Raw genomic sequence first — 19,244 nt, forward strand, 5'->3', positions numbered from 1 at the left:
CCTCTTACAGAAATCGCGCCCTTCCATCGCACAGGCTCACATCTGCTAGACTAGAGGGACTAGCCATCCGGGCTTGCCTGGGACTGAGGGTGTTTTAAAATGTGGGACCTTCAATGCTACAACCAGAGACGTCTGGGGTGAACGAACAGAGCGGTCATCCTCAGGCCCCGAGAGCCCGGGAAACATCAGCTCTTCGTGGAGGCCTCAGCACAGCCTGATCCTGGCCTTACAGTAAGGAGGGCCTGATGGCTTGGGTTGTCATAGGTTGAAGGAAGGATTCCCTGCTGTGGGACCTGGGCTTGGCCCTCTGGACAACCCTGTGTTGACTCCAGCACACCAGTCACCTGGCCTCCCCCAGGCCCACCAAAGTGCAGAACGGCAGCTCCCTCTCCTTGGGTTTCTCACCACGACCTGTGGTGAAATGCCAATCGGGCAGGTACCTCTAGGGAATGTCCCTCTAGAGTAGGACACGACTAGAGCAGGTCCCTCTAGGGCAGGTCTCAACTAGAGCAGGTCAAGACTAGAGCAGATCCCTCTAGAGCAGGTCATGACTAGAGCAGGTCTCTCTAGGGCAGGTCACGACTAGAGCAGGTCATGACTACAGCAGGTCCCTCTAGAGCAGGTCACGACTATAGCAGGTCACTCTAGCCATGTCCTTCTAGGGCAGGGCCCTCTAGGGCAGGTCCCTCTAGGGCAGGTCATGACTAGAGCAGGTCCCTCTAGAACAGGTCACAACTAGAGGAGGTCCCTCTAGGGCATGTCCCTCTAGAACAGGTCACGACTAGAACAGGTCCCTCTAGAGAGGGTCACAACAAGGGCAGGTCCCTCTGGGCAGATCCCTCTAGGACAGGTCCTTCTAGAGAAGGTCCCACTAGAGCAGGTCACAACTAGAGCAGGTCCCTCTAGAGCAGGTCACGACTAGAGGAGGTCCCTCTAGAGCAGGTCACGACTAGAACAGGTCCCTTTAGGGCAGGTCCCTCTAGAGGAGGTCACGACTAGAGCAGGTCCCTCTAGAGGAGGTCACGACTAGAGCAGGTCCCTCTAGAGCAGGTCACAACTAGAGCAGGTCCCTCTAGGGCAGGTCCCTCTAGAGCAAGTAACAACTAAAGCAGGTCCCTCTAGAGCAGGTCACAACTAGAGCAGGTCCCTCAAGGGCAGGTCCCTCTAGAGCAGGTCCCTCTAGAGGAGGTCACGACTAGAGCAGGTCCCTCTAGGGCAGGTCCCTCTAGGGCAGGTCATGACTAAATCAGGTCCCTCTAGGGCAGGTCCCTCTAGAGCAGGTCCCTCTAGAGCAGGTCACGACTAGAGCTGGTCTCTCTAGGACAGGTAACGACTAGAGCAGGTCCCTCTAGGGAAGGTCATGACTATAGCAGGTCCCTCTAGGACAGGTCCCTCTAGGGCAGGTCCCTCTAGGGCAGGTCATGACTAAATCAGGTCCCTCTAGGGCAGGTCACGACTAGAGCAGGTCACGACTAGAGCAGTTCCCTCTAGGGCAGGTCCCTCTAGAGAAGCTCACAATGAGAGCAGGTCCCTGTAGAGGAGGTAACGACTAGGGCAGGTCCCTCTAGAGCAGGTCCCAACTATAGCAGGTCCCTCTAGGGCAGGTCACAACTAGAGCAGGTCAAGACTAGAGCAGTTCCCTCTAGAGCAGGTCACGACTAGAGCAGGTCTCTCTAGGGCAGGTCCCTCTAGGGCAGGTCACGACTAGAGCACGTCCCTCTAGGGCAGGTCCCTCTAGGGCAGGTCACGACTAGAGCACGTCATGACTACAGCAGGTCCCTCTAGAGCAGGTCACGACTATAGCAGGTCACTCTAGGCCAGGTCCTTCTAGGGCAAGTCCCTCTAGGACCGGACCCTCTAGGGCAGGTCACGATTAGAGCAGGTCCCTCTAGAGCAAGTCACAACTAGAGCAGGTCCTTCTAGAGCAGGTCAGGACTAGGGCAGGTCCCTCTAGAGCAGGTCCCTCTAGAGAAGGTCAGGACTAGAGCAGTTCCCTCCAGGGCAGGTCCCTCTAGAGCAGGTTCCTCTAAAGCAGGTCACGACTAGAGCTGGTCCCTCTAGGGCAGGTCCCTCTAGAGCAGGTCCCTCTAGGGCAGGTCCCTCTAGAGCAGGTCCCTCTAGAGCAGGTCACGACTAGAGCTGGTCTCTCTAGGACAGGTAACGACTAGAGCAGGTCCCTCTAGGGAAGGTCATGACTATAGCAGGTCCCTCTAGGGCAGATCCCTCTAGGGCAGGTCCCTCTAGGGCAGGTCATGACTAGAGCAGGTCCCTCTACAGCAGGTCACGACTAGAGCAGGTCCCTCTAGAGCAGTTCCCTCTAGAGCAGGTCACGACTAGAACAGGTCCCTCTAGGGCAGGTAACGAATAGGGAAGGTCCCTCTAGAGCAGGTCCCAATGGGCAGGCCCCTTAGAGCCAGACACAACTACAGCAGGTCACAACTAGAGCAGGTCCCTCTAGAGCAGGTCCCTCTAGGGCAGGTCACGACTAGAGCAGGTCACGACTACAGCAGATCCCTAGAGGTCAGGTCCCTCTAGAGCTGGTCATGACTAGAGTAGGTCCCTCTAGAGCAGGTCAGGACCAGAGCAGGTCCCTCTAGGGCAGGTCACGACTAGAGCAGTTCCCTCTAGGGCAGGTCCCTCTAGAGAAGGTCATGACGAGAGGAGGTCCCTCTAGAGCAGGTAACGACTAGGGCAGGTCCCTCTAGGGCAGGTCCCAGTAGAGAAGGTCACGAGTAGAGCAGGTCCCTCTAGGTCAGGTCCTTCTAGAGCAGGTCACGACCAGAGCAGGTCCCTCTAGAGCAGGTCTCTCTAGAGAGGGTCACAACAAGGGCAGGTCCCTCTAGAGCAGGTCACTACTAGAGCAGGTTTCTCTAGGGCAGGTCCCTCTAGGGCAGGTCACATCTAGGGCAGGTCCCTCTAGGGCAGCTTCCTCTAGAGCAGGTCATGACTAGGGCATGTCTCTCTAGAGCAGGTCTCTCTAGGGCAGGTCCCTCTAGGGCAGGTCCCTCTAGAGCAGGTCCCTCTAGGGCAGGTCTCTCTGACTCCACCCAATAGCAAGGGGTGGAGACCCCTGCTCATGACCCCTGTTCAGATACACAGCATATTTAATCACTTAGTTGAGCAAAAAGGTTGCATTTTGATGTAGAAAAGGACCTTTTTGATTCTGACATCTTGTAACCTGACACCTCCCACCTCTGGTTCACACTCTGCAGGTCCCTAGGGGGCAGTGTCCTTTTACAGGTTAAACAGCAGATGAGCCAACAAGCCTACCAGTTGCCTCTGGAGCTAGCACAGGCTACCAGTCTGCTAGTAAGCACAGGGCCAGCCCCTGACTAAACCGAAGCCTGGCACACCTGGTCCCAGGAGGTTCCTGCTGTTCTCAGGGCAGGGAAGTGCTGCAGGGTCCCTGGGGCCATAGGCAGGGCCTGTGGAGCACTGACCAGACCAGACGTGGACTCTCCAGCCCCAGGAAGGGCCACCTCAACAGTTTGCCCCAAGATAAGCTGGGATATGAGTCAGCAGAGGGGTGGGCACAAGGGCCTGTAATGTGTGCGGTGCCAACAAGAGGCCCTGCAGTGGCTGGAATGGAACCGCTCCAGGAGGCCTGGTCCTGTTTGGCAGATCTGTGACCATTTGGCTTCTATTGCAGAACCAGGCCTTTCTCGTCTGACTTACTCTCCATGAGAGGCTCTCAGTCTCATTGCAGAGGCGGGAACCTGAGGCCCATGTGGGCACATGACAGAGCCATCATTTGAACCCAACTCTGTCTGGGAAACTTGAAGCTGTCAGCAGTACAAGGTCCCACAGTCAGGGAGTGTGAGCCCCTTCAGTTGCCATGGAGACTTCACACTTTCTCTAATGGCCCCACTGTAACCTGCAAACATGGCTGGATTCTTCAAGGAGTCAGGGCTGCTGAGAAGTCCAGTTTTCTAGCTAAAAGTCACTTTCAGATGTTTGGTATTTCCTTGTCATCTCAAAGGGTCCCTGAGAGCCTTGAATCGCCGTATGCACACGATTACCCCATAGATTCACCAGTTAAAACCCATGTGGCGAGCTCTGGAGGCGGCTCCTCAGGTGAGAGGGGAGGGTGCTCTGGGCTCCTGCAGCTCTGCAGGCACCTGTTTGCATGGGAGCCAGGCTCCCCCTTTGGCTGTTTCCCAGATAGCCCCAGCCCTTGCATATCACTAAGCCCTTTGAGGACCCAGCCCTTTTGCCCTTTGCCTACTTTCCTTTGTCCTTCTACCTCTATAAGCAGCGGCTTATGGTGGGGGCAGAGCAGATTTTCTTGGGTAACCTGCTGCTTTCCCATGCTGCCGGGAGGACTGGACTAATCGCTTATATGATTCAATCCGGTCTCTGCTTAATTGGCTCAAGTACTGACAAGCAGTGCGGACCCTTGGTTGTCCGGTTACACTTTTATTTGTGCATTTAATGTCTGACTTTCCCTTCCGACTGCACCCTCAGAGGGCTGGGCCTCAGGCCTAGGGCTTTCTGAGTGTAAAGAGGGACTTGGCTCAGCGGTCGGGCATGTGGCCTTTGAATTGTTCCTCCTGGTTGAGTCTTGAGTTCAGGTGTTTAATTTTGTGTGAGATTTTTTTCTTTTCCTGTTTTGGAGGGTGTGGGAGTTGGAAAATAGAGGAGGGAGCAGGGCTGGCTCTCCGGCATTGCTGGAAGGTGAGGGTCCCTTTGCCAAGGAAGCTCTCAGTGGGAGCCCTTCACGCCCAGGAATGGTCTCATCCACACAGCCCGCAAGCTGCCACGTCTCACCCTCCCGTCTGTCTGCCTGGCCCACTGTCCTGCCTTCATCCCAACAGGCCCCTCTCCCTGCCTGCATTCACCTCTGCTCACGAGCGTCTCTGGTTCTTCGAATCAGAATAAACTCTAAATATCTGATGGCTTCCAGGGGCTCACAGGGCCCCAGAGTGAACCCCCTCTTTCTTTTTGTCCGTTGGTGTTTCTGTCCAGTTGCTGAATTTTACTCAAATACTTAAGTTTTCCTGCCTGGCCCTTGCCGCACCCCTACTTCACCCCAAACAGACAGACAGACAGATAGACACCTTCTCTCCCAGCTGGAGCTCCCCCAGAACTCAGCTCAGGCACCAGCTCCTCCTCTCCCCATCCCTCCCCGCGGTGCTCCCAACTCTGTGGAACTGTGATGGCTCCTCAGCCCCAGCCTCATGATGCATCCCAGCCTCAGTGCCTCAGAGCCTCCCAGCCTGACCAATGCCAACCGGGAAGGAGAGAATGAGTGCGTGAGGCGTGCGCCTGTGACTGAAGCTTGGAAAGCAAGGCAAGGGCTGCTGGCTGCCCTGGGACCACGTCCCCGAGGCCATGCAGAGCACCGCTTCCCATCAACCCTGCACCTGGCGGCCTGGCAGGCTGACATGTGTGTGGGGCTCACCTTGCGGGAGAATCCGATTGAAGGGAGCTTTACTGAGAGATAAGCCTCTCAGACCTGAGCCATCTGCCCCTCTGAGCCGCAGCCCTGCAGCTCTGTATTCATCGTGGACACAAACACTCCCCCGGGTGGGGGCAGGGAGGCAGGGACTTCCCTGAACCAAGCTCACCCGCCCTGGCCCTATGAGCCAGCCCTTTGTTTGTGGGTACTTTACATCCATCTACTAGTTGGAGCCTCCTGTCTGCCCTCTAAGTAGGTCCTGTGAGCTTTATTTCACAGAAAAGAGGAATCCTGGGCAGGACTGGGACTTGAATCCTGGGGTGTTGGCGCAGGCCTTGCTACTGTCGTTGTTCTCATTCTCCCCGCTCCACATTGGGTGTGCTGTGGTGAAGGGCTTTCCTTGAGCAGAACCTTGGGGCTCACATCTTCTGACAGACTTGCCCAAACAAGGATGCCCCATGCATTTTGCTTATTTATTTGTCTGATTATTATTCACTTAGAGGCCCGATGCACGAAATTCGTGCAAGGGGCTTGGCCCTTGCAGCCCAGCCTTCGTTTGAAAGGTCATCCAGAAGGCCATTCGGCTGTCCAGTCTAGCATATTATTCTTTTACTAGAGGCCCGGTGCATGAAAATTCATGCACTGGAGGGGAGGTCCCTCAGCCCGGCCTGCTCCCTCTCACAGTCCGGGAGCCCTCAGGGGCGGGAGGCAACCCTGTGATCAGGGGAAGGCGACGCCCCATCACACCTCTGCTGCTGCCACTGCTGGCAGTGCAAGCCTCCGTCGGCCCTGGTTACCTGAGCCTCAGGCTGGCCCTGGGCGGCTGGGGGGCTGAGGGGACTGGGGGACTCCAGAGGCAGGCACATAGAGCAGCCGGGCCTACCTGGGGGTGGGCCCAGCCTTGCCATGTGCCTGCCACCCCGGTGGGGCTGAGGGGAGTGGGCGCCGCCATCTTGTGGCTGTGGGCGCTGCCATCTTTGAGGGTGGGGCAGTCAATTAGCATATTCCCTTTTTATTAGATAGGATTATTATAGATTCCTGCTGACTCTCATGGGGAAGATAGGAAAGGACCCCTCAGGGGCCTTTGGATACAAGTGGAGGGGCTGGGCGCGTGGAACGGTGGGGCCCCTGCAGCTAGTCAGCTGCCCTGGGGAGCCTGCTCCCTGCACCCTGCAGGCTCTAAAGGCTCTGAATTCATAGCTGCATGTGTCCCAGGAGAATCCTGTCTGTGCCACAGGGGCCAGGTGGGGACTGAGGCAAGGTGGGCTGAGCTTGGTTCACAGTAACTCTGATGGTTGGTGGCACAATGGGACCAGGATCTGAAATTCTGGAACTCCCCCAGGGCCCTTGCTGCCCAAGAGGAAGCCCTCCAACACCCAGCTCACAGCAGTGAAGGTTGAAGGAGGAGAATGGAGGCCTTCAGAATAGCGACGAGGGGGCCTTCCCTGACCTTGTCTTTTCCTCACCAGCTTTTACATCTCTGACGCTGATGTGAGTCCCAAGGTGCTAGGTTATTTGTCCAAGGACACTCAGAAAGACAAGCATTCCAAGCTCTTCTTTCTTTATTGTGGCTTTTCTGAAAGGCAGGGCAAGAACAATTCAATGTGGCGCGGGGGATGCTGTGTCTTTAAGGAGGAGACCAGTGGTTTGGGGCAGAGGCTTCCAGTGCTGGAAGTCCCAGGGCCTTTGCCTCAGTCCCACTCCAGAAGGGATCCAGGGGAGCCGGGGGCTTCTGGGTGCCTCAGGAACTGAGCTTTGCTTGGGAAACACTAAACCTGTGGGAGCGCCCCGGGCACTACCCAGAAGGGGGACTCTGGCTTGAACTTGCATGGTTTGCAGATCCTCACACGGTGCCCTGGGAAGGAGCAATGAGCAGACACGGCAGGCAGACCCAGTGGTGGAGAGAGGAGAACACAATTAGGATTCGCTTCTAGACACAATCTTAAAAAATCAAAGCATGAATCAAACTCTACCCTCCTCCTCGAGGCACAGACTAGGCCTCCAAGCACGACCAGCCCAGGCTATTTCATCTGTCAGAGAGAAATCCGATTTCCTCACAGGAGATGGAGAGAAGGTGGCTTAGCTGCTTGGTTGGCTCTGCCAAGAGCAGAGTCCATTGAGGCTGAGGGGCCGGGTGGAGGCCCTGCCCACATGTATGCAGGCCCTGGCACCCTCAGACAATCTTTCAGCAATGTGTGTGACAGAGCTGGGACGAATTTATGGGACGAACAATCCACAAAAAGAAAAAACTGCATGCACTGAGGTATTCTTCAGAGTTTTGTTTTCAATAGTGGAAAAATTTAATAGTAATAAAGCACTATGATTATGAAGACTATGTTGCAACATGAAAAAAATGATTATGATGTAGTGTGAATTTTAAAAATTGAAGAATGATATACAATAAAAAATAAAACCAGGCAAACATTTTGCATAACAAAACAAAGGAAACACGAATGAGAGGGTTATTAAGTTATGGTAATGGGATTATTCTTTTTTTTTCCTCCTTCTGTTTCCACGCTATTACTATGAAAGGCAGTGAGAGAGTTAAGAACATAGAATCTGGAGCCAGGTCATTTGGCAGAGCCAGGTTTACCACTTACTAGCTGTGTGACCTTCAACAAGTTACTTAACCTCTCTGTGCTTTGGTTCCTCATGTGTAAAAATGGCCATAGTAATAGTACCTAACTCTTAGGATTATTATGAGGTGGGGCCTAAACAGCTGCCATCTGACCCCAGCCTACGCCTGATGCCCTTCCAGTGCTCACGGCCAACAGGTTGAACATTGCTTTAAAAATTGCCTATATGACAGTGCAGCTGGACAGAGTGCTACACGGTTCTAACACTTGAGAAAAAGACTTTTTTAGTAAATTGGTCTGTGTAACTTCAGCAATTGGCCACTTGGCACATTGATTTTTGAAGATGATTTTGTCGGTTTGACCCAGAGTCCTATGCCTGGCACTTCCTGTCCCCGTCCCTACCCACTCCCCGCCCCCTCCTCCGAGCGCGGCACCTGCAGGGAAACAGAGCTCAGGAGAGCCTGGAGGCTGAGGAGCAGCTGATGTCCACGCATGGGCCACCGCCCACCTGGGCGCAGGGACCGCCTCCAGGCCACCTGGTTATGTTCTCTTTCCAAGGACAGGCGCATGGACACTCTTTCGTCAGTAAAGAGAGCAGAGCCGGCACACCCGCCCCGCTGCTGGCCACACACATGAGGAGCCCCCCACGCCTGGCCGAGAACACATGGCTTCTGCTCTCAGCGTGCACCTCGATGCTTCCTGACCCCGCCATCCTGGGCCCGCTCACACTTCCTCCCAAGAAACAGCAGGCACACGGAGGGCACTCAGGACCCCCGGGCTCCACCTTGGCCGGTGAGGCAGCTTCAATTGTTATATGGACCCTAGCGAGGAGTGCGGTGGCCAGTAGGTGGAGCAGGTGGCTGAGGGCCGCGGTGAGTCCTAGGTCCCCTGGGGCATGCGAATCGCTTCATAAATGCGCTGCGGGAAGCCGGCTGGGGGGGGGGGGGGGAAGCGTGGCTGCAGTGGGAAGACTGGACACACTGGTCTCCTTGCTCTGCCTCAGACTCAGTTTCCCAGTCTGTGAAGCAGTGACCATGCTTCCCGGGTTTAACTGAGATTGCTAAGGACACAATAGAACTGTTTGTTTTGCTCTCTTTGTTCTAAGTTGTTTGCAAATTTCTGCATTGGAATTTTAAAAATGTACACACTGAAAGAAATCCCGATCCACCACGAGAGCCTCGCACATGGATTGTTCTGGAGTCCTGTGTGACTCACCATCTCCTAGCTCTGCGCATGGCAGCTGCCAGCTGTTTCGTGGGAGCCGTGTGCTAGCATGTGCTGTGCACACGTCCTTAACTCCCCTCCCGCCTCCAAGCAGATGCATCCTGGGGAGGGTCTGAGCATGCCTTCTCTCCACATGGGGTATATGCTGCTTCTCTTTCCTAGGTTTCTGCCTTATTTCTTTCGTGAAACACGGTTCTTGCGCCTGGTTGGGCCTCAGGTGGGAGCTGAGCTCCAGGCAGCCCGTCAGAGGCTCACTCTCCACCTGACCTGGGTGCTGGGTGCCCTGGGCTCAGGGTGTGAGGTCTGGTACTTCTACTGGCCCCTGCGGGAGGCGATGCCCTTCCTCAAAGGAGTGGCCTGAGGCTGAGCCACTCAGCTCCCTCTGGTGCACAGGCTCTTGGAGCTGGTCAGGCCTGGGTGCAGGAGAGCCAGCGGGAATGGTAATGGAGGATACTTAATTGGCCTGAATTTTAGTGAGGGTTTTTTTGTCCTGAATTGTGGCAAGAAAACACAGTCATTGCTCTACATCAAGCATGTCAAACTTGTATCCTCCATTACAAATGGTAATGGAGGAGCCTGGTGCCTGAATCCGTCCTGCAGGGGACCTTAGGCTGCGGGGAGTGGGGGCAGGCGCCCTGGCTCTGTGTCAGGCCTGGCTGATGGCAGGCTCTGCAGCTTACCCTGAAGGACTGTGCTAGCCCCAGGCTCTAGGACCCACTTACCACAGGTCAGCAGAGGTCCAGCACTCCTACCTCGCACCCGGGCCAGCCCACGCCCACGCGTCAGTCTACCCCTGGCCTGGCTGGGACCTGGGTGCCTGCAGCCTCCCCCACTGCATGCCCCCTGCCACCCAGCCATGCCCAGGCCTTCTCCCTGCCTGTACTTCTGGGACTCTCGACCTGCTGGCCTCATCTGCCTGACCTCTGTGCCAGCCCCAAGACCAGCCCTGCCTTGGTTGGTAGCTTCCATGAGCACTTCTCAACCCCCTCCCTATGCCCCCCATGCCTTCCTCTTGCACATCACAGAGCCCCTGCCTGCACCCTCTCCCTCCACCCTCTGTTCCCCATTTCCTAATTGCATCCTGTTCTTTCATTTGACAGAACATATTGAGTTCAAAATGATTCATTTGTTGACTTTGGGGCTGGGGTGGTCAGTTTTCCCCACAGACGGGAAGCCCCACGAAACAGCGATCCTATCTGTCTATGGCCCCTCCATACCAGGCTTGGGCGGGGCTGACATGGCCCCACGGGGTGCGGTGCTCACCTTTCTGGGTCCTCAGGGCAGGATCAGGAACTTGGGAACAGCAGGGCTTGCCTTTCCAGGGCTTGGCAGGAGGCCGGGGGTGCCTTCTTCCTGAGGGCGGACACAGAGGGGCACTGGGCTTGGTCTGTGCAGGAATGACTGGCGTGAGCTTCAGCTCTCACGGCTCAGGGCTCAGACATGCTGCTTGAGAAAGCTCAGGATGGGCTCTGGGAGGCCCAAGTAAAGGAGGGACCTGGAGGTGATTTACTTTTCAGGAATATTAAAGTCGATGTGGAGGGATTCTCTGCCCCCAGAATCTGTTCCTCATGTTCTTGTCCGAGAAACATTCACTCGAAAGTGTCTCTGCCTTTTGACACCATGGCTCTCACCGTGGCAATTGAGCCTAAGATAATAACCCTAAATATAAGAATTATTTTATGTACACATATGCCTTGGCCACATACCTAAAATAGTGCAAAGTTGTCAACCATCTAAATGTCTAAGCATGTAAATTCATCATGCACATTCACTTGATGGCAAGTTATACCTGAAAAATATTGGTTGAATAGCACTGCTTTGGAGAATCTGCCAGAGATATTCCTAAACGGACAGGAAACTTTATGGGGAAAGAGCTTTATCGTCATTAAATCCTCATGAAGGAGCAGTGGCAGCCTCCAACATGGTGAATGGAGGCCTGTCTGCACTGCCAGGCCCTGTGTATGAGAATTCCAGGCCCTAGCTCCATGTCATAGACGCACAATGTTCCTGCAGGCACGTTAGAAAACAAATCCTTCCTATCATCTTGCTCAGAGATCACTGCTGCTGACATGCTGGTGTGAATGCTCCTAGGATCTCAATCATAACTGTGCTTGGTGAGCATCATCATGCAGTGATAAACAACAAGACACAACATCGAACATGTAGGGGTTTATCATTTACAAAAAAGGTTGGCATGCAATACTGAAAAGAAATAATCAAAATGTTGAACATGGCTATTCTTGCAGCATGAAATGATGGGTGTTTTCGCCCCTATACATACTTCTTTATCCTCAACCCCAATGAATGTTAAATAACCGTAACCACTAAAACAAGAGTAAAAGTAGGCAGTTTCTAGAGGGTTAGATAAGAGAAAAAGCTCAAAATACTCAGCTATCTACAAAATACTCATATCCACAGAGGCACAGGATCGCCCCCCACTTCTAAACCCCACATGTACCCTCTCATGCCTTCTGCCACAGTGTCTACTATGCATGAGTTTGGGAGATGTTCAGACTCAGATAATCTATTAATTAATTTATTCATTCATTCAACACACATTTACTGTGCTTTGAGTGTGACACAGGACAGCACAGTGGCCCTTGAATTCTAGCGAGGCGGGACCTCGGTGCAGAGCAATCCGGCGGGGATCCCCTGTCTGGTCTGCGTGGGGAGCCTGCCCTCCCTCTGCCTGTGTGCTGTAGCTGTGAGGAGATGATGGCAAAGACTCCCAGCCACCTTGGTGTGACACTGTGGGGAGAAGTGCTGCAGAGACTCAGGAGGATGACCTCTTTGGGGCCCAGGCCTGCCTGCCAGGGGCCTGCCCTCCAACTTCCTGATTCCAGCCTTCCTGATGCTGACACCCCATCAGGCCCAGCACCCCGCACAGTCCTACCTTCCACGGAGAAGATGGAGGAGCAGAGGAGCAGCGTGCAGAGCAGGCTGGAGAGGACCAGAGCCCGCATGGTGCGGCCGGGCCTCCGTGTCTGTCCTGGGAGGCAGCTGCGCCCCGGAAATCCTCCCCAAGGACACCAAGTGCTGGAGAGGTGTTCCCAAATGGGCAGGGCACAGCAACCTTGAAATTCTCATAAAGAGTAGAGTCAGCCCCTCCCAAAAGGAAAAAACCAGCTTTTCAAGAAGGTGAGAGCCTTTGGTGAGTGGGAAGCAGAGCTATGGCCCAGCCCAGGGAGCTCCCAGGGGCCTCGGTGGCCAGAGCAGGAAACTTGCCAGGAAGAGCCACTTCCCTGGGTTGAACATTAACTTTTCGTGTCTGTGATCATCCCATCCACGCAGCTCTTCCTGCTCGTTGCTGAGCTGTGGCAGGAGGAGGCCGGTGAAGCCCTGGGCAAAGACTGGGGAGCGCTGAGAGCACTGGGGGATGTGGGAGCAGCGGCTCGGGATCCAGAGAGCCGGGCTTGGTTCTGCTCTCCACACAGCAGTGCCGGAGCCTGCGCTGACTGATTCCCAGGGGTGAAGGGTCAAGTGCTGCCTTCCTCCAGTCCAATGAGAAACCAGGTGTGAGGAGGGTCTGCCTGCGCGTGGGCCCGGAAGCTCCGTGGCCTGCTCATAGCACGTGCGCTGAGTGCTGGGCCCAGGGGTGGAAGGCACCGTGCCGGCCTCAGGGCTTTCTTAGTGGGGCAGCTGTGAGATACACAGTGTGCTTCCCCTGGTGCTCTCATGTCCTTCTCTCCTTTGCCCTAATACGTGTGCCCTTCTAACCAAGAGCAGGCTCCACTCCGGCCCACAGGCGCATGGGACACTGTGGCATCTGGTTCAAGCCTCCAGGCCCCCTGCTCCCAGCAGCCCATGCAGATGCTCAGGCTGCCTGGGACTGACAGCCACGCCCTCCCCAGCCTCCCCCGCTGGAGCTCAGGGAACAATTTAGACAACAGTGTCCGTCAGCTCAGTGAGCCAATCAGGGCCCAGGGGATGTCATGACAGTCAGCCTGTGTGCTTTTGTGTGTTTAAACCATCCACACAAAGGGGCTGCTGGCTTGAGGTCCGACGTCCTGCTGATAGTCACCCAGCCCCAGTCTGCTTTCCTCTCCAAGCGGTTCCCAGCCTTGATGGCTTGTGGCCAGGAAGCGAGGGTGTGGCCAGGAAGACCTGGGGGGTGGGGGGGCGGGTTCTTCCAGAGCTAACTCCAGTCTTGGTGCCAGGAGAGGTTTGAGGGCGATCATTGTTGAAAGGAGGGCCAGGGAAAAGTGGGACTTGTCTTGAGCTGCATCTGCCAGCAGCAGCTATTCTTAGCATGTGACAGGTGCTTTCTGAGTTAGAATACATCCATGGTTCCTATCAAGAACTATTGCCACAGTTTTATTTGCTTTTATTGGGTGACTTGGGGTGCCACCACCAAGTCCTCTGGGAGATAGCATACCTTTGGCTGCACTCACCCATTGCCTGCTGTAACAGCTACTCTCTGTACTGGCACACCAGCATCAGAGGGGAGGAAGCCCGCCCTGGCCCAGGGCAGAAATGCAGTCAAACTCAGACTTGAACTCTAATTGCTTTGCAATGGCAGAGACAGTAGGAGAGACTCTGCCTACTGAAGAGAGGTACTCATCTGCTCCCAAGGTCCAGGCCTTGAGTAATTTTGGATGCCCTCAGCCACCCAGCTATTGAGTCAGAAATAGTTGCCAGCTTCTCAACACAGAACAGGATCATAAGGGCACTGACAACTAAGAGCAGGAGCAACTGCTGGCTCTCTCAGCTTCCGTTCCCTGCACAACCACACACACTGTTCTCAGATTTGCAGGTGTCCCTGGGATCGCATGCTTGGCGGGAAGGATGGATTCAGATGTCAGAATACCACCTGCTTTTAAATGCTTATAAAAGTTACTTCAGCAACCTCTGCCTGAGTAATTTAATAACACAGGGTATAAAGTGCAAGTTCTACCCAAAACCCCACACCCCAAAGACAATCCCTGCTCTTGGATTTTCACCTGCTTTCTTAACATTTCAAAGACAGATGGCTGTGGATGTCTTATTTTTAAAAAGGAAGAAATGCCTTTGGCTCTTTAGAATATTTGAAATCTAATGTTGAGCTGAAAGAGGTGAAAATGAGGAGCATTTTTAACAGGAACATCTGTTAGTTTAAGCATATGCAGTTTGGGTACAAAAATAATCAAGTTTGAGGCGTTGAATAATTTCCAAAGATGATTTGACACTTGGCAGCCTCCTGAGAAAATGTCTTAGAGGCTCACCTAACTCACACAGGGGGATGCCAGGAAGGAAATGGTTTCAAGTCAAATTTCTGGTTTTTAATTAGGAAACTGCCTGAAGCACCTCCTCTTAAGCCATGCGCCTTAGGCTGGTCCCTCCCTTCACTCTCGGCCACCACTTCTCTTCCCAGGGCGTGGTACTAGCCCTGCAATTACTGGCCCTGCAATGACGCTCCCTCCTTTATTTGCTTAGCAAATTCCAGGTGAATTTATAAGAGGAGGGGTCAGACTCCTGGGACTACTTCAGTGATCCTTCAATTCTTTTCTCATGGAATTCTTCCCCAACCTCAGAGACACAAGCATTTAGTTTCATCTTGTTACAGGGAAAACGTTCCTCCCCTCACAGGAAACATTATGGCAACTTAGCAGCAGTCAGTCTGACTCCAAAGCTGAGGTTCTTTTCTGATGTGTTGGTTCCACAAGAGCTCATGGGATTGACAATAATCTACAGCATTGATGCTAGCTCACATGCCACCCTGAAAATGCACAAAAAACTAATGGCTTCCTCTCTGTTTTACAATTGATCTGCGTTTCCTCATGAGCCTCCAGCCTGCCTCTGGGGTCAAGGCTGGTAAATCCTGTCTGTTCCCTCCACCCTGGCCTGGCTGGCCCCTCAGTTCCCCGGATGCTGTGCACCCTCCCCGTTACTCTCTCTTTCTGCCACTGGGGGGCCATCGACCCACAGGGGACAGCGGGCCACCTGCCCACCACGGTGGCTGCCAGCAGGACTTGGGTTCCTCCCCGGGGCTCATGCTGGAATGCCGTCTTCTGCTCCGGGACACAAAAGGGGGCCGTCTTCCAGCTTGTACTCCCTGTCCTGCTGGAGCACCTGTGAGGCCACTGCCTCTGAGCCCCTTGCCCTTCTGCCCTTCCTCTCCATGGAGGTTCTGCCTTTGGCCCGACACCTTCACACCTACCCGTAGTTTCAGCTTGGAGGGGGACTCAAGACCCTGGTCTTCTAAGAAGCACAGGCCTTAGAGCCACATGGCCCAGGCTCTGCTGCAGGGCAGTGAGAAGCAAGGAACAAGCTGGGGCAGGAGGAATAGGGAAGTTGAAACAAGAAAGTTAGAACAAGACCAAACAGTGTGGGAATTTGCAGCCAGCTTGTAAATAACAAGCCATTATCTTTGAGACCAAATGGTTAAAGCCTCCCTCAGGAAAGAATGCAGGCAAGGAGGGGGAAGGAGAAAGGAGAAACAGCCGTTTCTTTTACTAAGTAGAGAAGCCAGCATCTTCAAGGTTTCACAAGATAAAGCTGCCAGGTGCTTCTCACATGTCCTGGGAAGTCCACAACAAAGTAAAAAGGAACCTTGAGAATTAATCGGCACCCACATATGCAGCAGGGCAATTCTGAAACCTATAGCCAGGAGGGTACATAACACCTCGGACTCTCACCCAACCTGCTCTTCAGATTAGCTGAGCGCCCGTCTGCGCTTCATAAGCCAGATGGATAGGTTTGCTTGCCTTGCTTCTTTAATGAATGTGCATGCTTTAATAATAAATTAGCTTTATCACAACTCAATCATCTAGAGTCCCTCATTTAAACTCATTTACAGGAGCATGAAGAGAACGGAGGTGGGGACAGGCCTCTCCCTCTGACTCGGGCTGTCCGACAGCATCTCTTCAGGGCCTTGGGCTGTGTGAATAACGGAACTCTGCCACTGAGCGGCCCTGGGACTGCTGCGCAGCTGTGCTGTTCTCAGTGTCTGTTCTGAATTACAACAGCAGCTGCAGCTGGAGAGGAACAGATCCTTGTGATGAGTGCAATGCTAACGCGTCCTGGTATCTGAAGATAATCTTATTATTAGGTGGTTGGTTGCTGGAATTGGGGTGCAACCTGTCTCCAAAAAATAGCAATCCCCACTTGTGTTCAAGGATGTATGGTGCTTCTTCAATGTAGAGCAAGCATGTCAAACTCGCATGCCTTGTTTAAATAAATGAGGCATGCGGCCCGCTGGCTCAAGTTTGACATGCTTGATGTAGAGCAATGACTGTTTTCTTGCCACAATTCAGGACAAAAATAAATTCTAAAATTCAGGCCTAAATGACGGATGCCAGCACCATTCACAGCTGTGGATTCTGACAGAGAAGGGAGACCCTGTAGAACACGCATGAGGCGTGGGCCACAGGGAGAAGGGGGTGTCAAGGTCGCCGCTTTTGCCAGCCCTCAGAGCTGGCTGGGATGGATCCTGTCTGTCAGTGTCTGGCCTCTGACTTGCAGGGTTGACAGCAGGCTTCCCAGAACAGAAGTGTAAGCTTTCCCCATCCCCACCCTCCCTCCTGGCACCACAGGGACAGGGCGAGGTCTGAGGTGTGGCCAGAGCTCGGCAGTCCTGGGAAAACTTCAACACTGGGCTCACTGCCAACAGCCTGTCAGGGCCACAAGCACCTTGAAGGCTCTGGGTCCAGGTCCACTCGGAGATGGGACATGCCAAGTCCTCAGGGTGGAGAGATGTTCTGCTTTCATGGTTATTTTGAAAAGTGTGTTTCAATGGACTTTCTCACCATATGTACTTTTCTTTGTAAAAAATTAATTAGGGCCAGCTATAATATACTGGAAAATGTAGCAAACACCTCATTTTCCTACCAAGTGTCCCTTTCCCTGCCACTTAGAATTGTGACGATCTTGTCATAATTTTTCCAACTTCTTTTAAAATGACTTCTACTTAAATGAGGTAGTGATCACATGCTTTCCTTTGCTGAGGCACCCAGTATGGCAAGGGTGATACACCCTGAGACACAAGCAGAGTCACAGATACATTGGGTGTGCTAGCAGAGGTTGGGTCCTCTGCAAGGGGGGCCAGGGTACTTCCCCTGATGCTGTGTGTGGGGGTGTCCAAGACATTCCCTTCCCACCAAAGCAAAAAGCCCCCTCCAGCCATCAGCCCACTGCAGGGCATGGGGGGACACCTGCCTTCCTGTGGGCATCTGGCACACCTGTCCCTTCCCTGCACTCCTGCAACCTTCAGTCTGGATCATGCTTTTGGAGTTTCTAGGTAAGTATTTCATAACTACCGTGGGTCACTTATTGCTGTTTCTCACATTTTAACGGCATGGTATCTAATACAGCATCTAACATGTATCTGTTGACTTGATCTCTTAAAAAGAGTGACTTGTGATTGACAGTTGTGTTTGTGCCGGAAATTCCCCACCGATCCTAAGAGCTTCCGGCTCCAGCACCCCCTGCTCCAAGCCAGCCAAGCCTTGGCCTCCTCCCACGAGCTCTCTCCTGCTGCCACCCTGCCTCTGCCCATCAGATGCCTGTCTTCTCGACAGCCTGCTTCTAGCTGGGCTGATGGCAGGGCAGAAAGGGCAGACACAAGGATTCATGTTTCTCCCCACAGCTGGTGCTGAGTTGGTTTCAAGAAGCACCAAACTGAACCAACCTAACAAATCCCTGAATCTTCCTAACGAAGTCATATCAAACCACATCACTTGTGCTCTCAGCTTCCACTGGTCTTTCTGTTTGGGTCATTCAGCATTCAAGCCCACGAGACACCTAACTGGGTGGGGCTAGGCTAGTACTGTCTTGTGAAAGGTTCCCTCTGAATTATTGGGAAAAGTTAATAGCTACTGGCAATTACCATGATTATCCTTTAGATACCTGTTCTTACAGGATAATGAACTATTGGGAAATTATGGAAAACACCGTATTTCTTCAGTTCTAAAATGCCACTAATTTTAAGATACACTAGTTTTGTAAAAAAAAAAAAAAAAAAAGAAAGAAAGAAAGAAAGAAAGAAAGAAAAGAAAAGAAAAGAAAAAGAAATTGAAACTGGAAAATACTGCATCTTAGCATCAAGGTAACACGGCTACTGAGTAAATGAAACTAAGACACCCTCTCTGAGATCACCACATGAACCAATTTTCAGCAGCTGGGATGCTATGCACACTCCCACTGGGGTACAGGTGAGTAGCCCACGTGTTCCAGGCACACATAAGCCTAGTCTGGGGGTACAATGGCCAACTGACACCATGCTTCAGCTGATCAGATAGCTTTTACAAGGGTCTCAGTGGAGAGCATTTTTATTTTTAAAATATATTTTTATTGATTTCAGAGAGGGAGGAGGAGAGGGAGAGAAACATCAATGAGAATCATTGATTGGTTGCCTCCTGCACGCCCCCTACTGGGGATTGAGTCCACAACCCAGGCATATGCCCTTGACTGGGATCAAACCCGGGACCCTTGCCCTAGCCGGTTTGGCTCAGTGGATAGAGCGTTGGCCTGCGGACTGAAGGGTCCCTGGTTCAATTCCAATCAAGGGCACATGCCCGGGTTGTGGGCTCGATCCCCAGTAGGGGGCGTGCAGGAGGCAGCCAATCAATGATTCCCTCTCATCAGGGATGTTTCTATCTAACCTTCCACTCTGAAATCAATAAAAATATATTAAAAAAAAAAAAAAAAAACCAGGACCCTTCAGTCCACAAGCCAATCGGGCCAGAGCAAGAGCTTTTTAAAAAATTGTTTCCAGACTTGTGTGCCTCATTGTGAGAACAAATGACAATTTAGTCTTGCCAGAAAATATCCTGTATTCCTGAGTGTAGCCACAGGTACTCCCCAGCTCCCAAATGCACCAGCGAGGTTGTAACACCCCTCCACCCATCAACCTTCCAGTGAAGATAGAAGGCGGAGGCCCTTTAGGACTGACATCTCACTAGGTAAGGAACCCATAGAAGCTGTGAACCAGGCAGAATGGAAGGCTCAGGCCGGAAGAGACTGTGCTGGACCTGCCCTCATGCTAACTGGCCAGCAGCCCTGGGAGACACTGGCCAGATAGTCCACACATCCCCTCCTCCATCAGACTTCTGATTTCATCTTTGCTTCTG

General features: G+C 53.1%; 1 protein-coding gene across 1 annotated transcript; it reads right to left on the reverse strand.

Moving 5' to 3' along the window:
- Positions 1-6,938: 6,938 nt before the first annotated feature.
- GPR15LG (G protein-coupled receptor 15 ligand) lies at positions 6,939-12,161 on the reverse strand (the record flags this gene model as incomplete). The annotated part of the gene is made up of 3 exons (XM_080642873.1): positions 6,939-7,253; positions 10,462-10,551; positions 12,092-12,161. 3 exons carry the CDS (start codon positions 12,159-12,161, stop codon positions 7,168-7,170), a joined length of 246 nt encoding a protein of 81 aa, XP_080498999.1. The 3' UTR covers positions 6,939-7,167.
- Between the last annotated feature and the right edge of the window lie 7,083 nt (positions 12,162-19,244).

This window comes from Plecotus auritus (genome assembly GCF_963455305.1).
Source record: "Plecotus auritus genome assembly, chromosome: 9".
Classification (NCBI taxonomy): Eukaryota; Metazoa; Chordata; class Mammalia; order Chiroptera; family Vespertilionidae; genus Plecotus; species Plecotus auritus.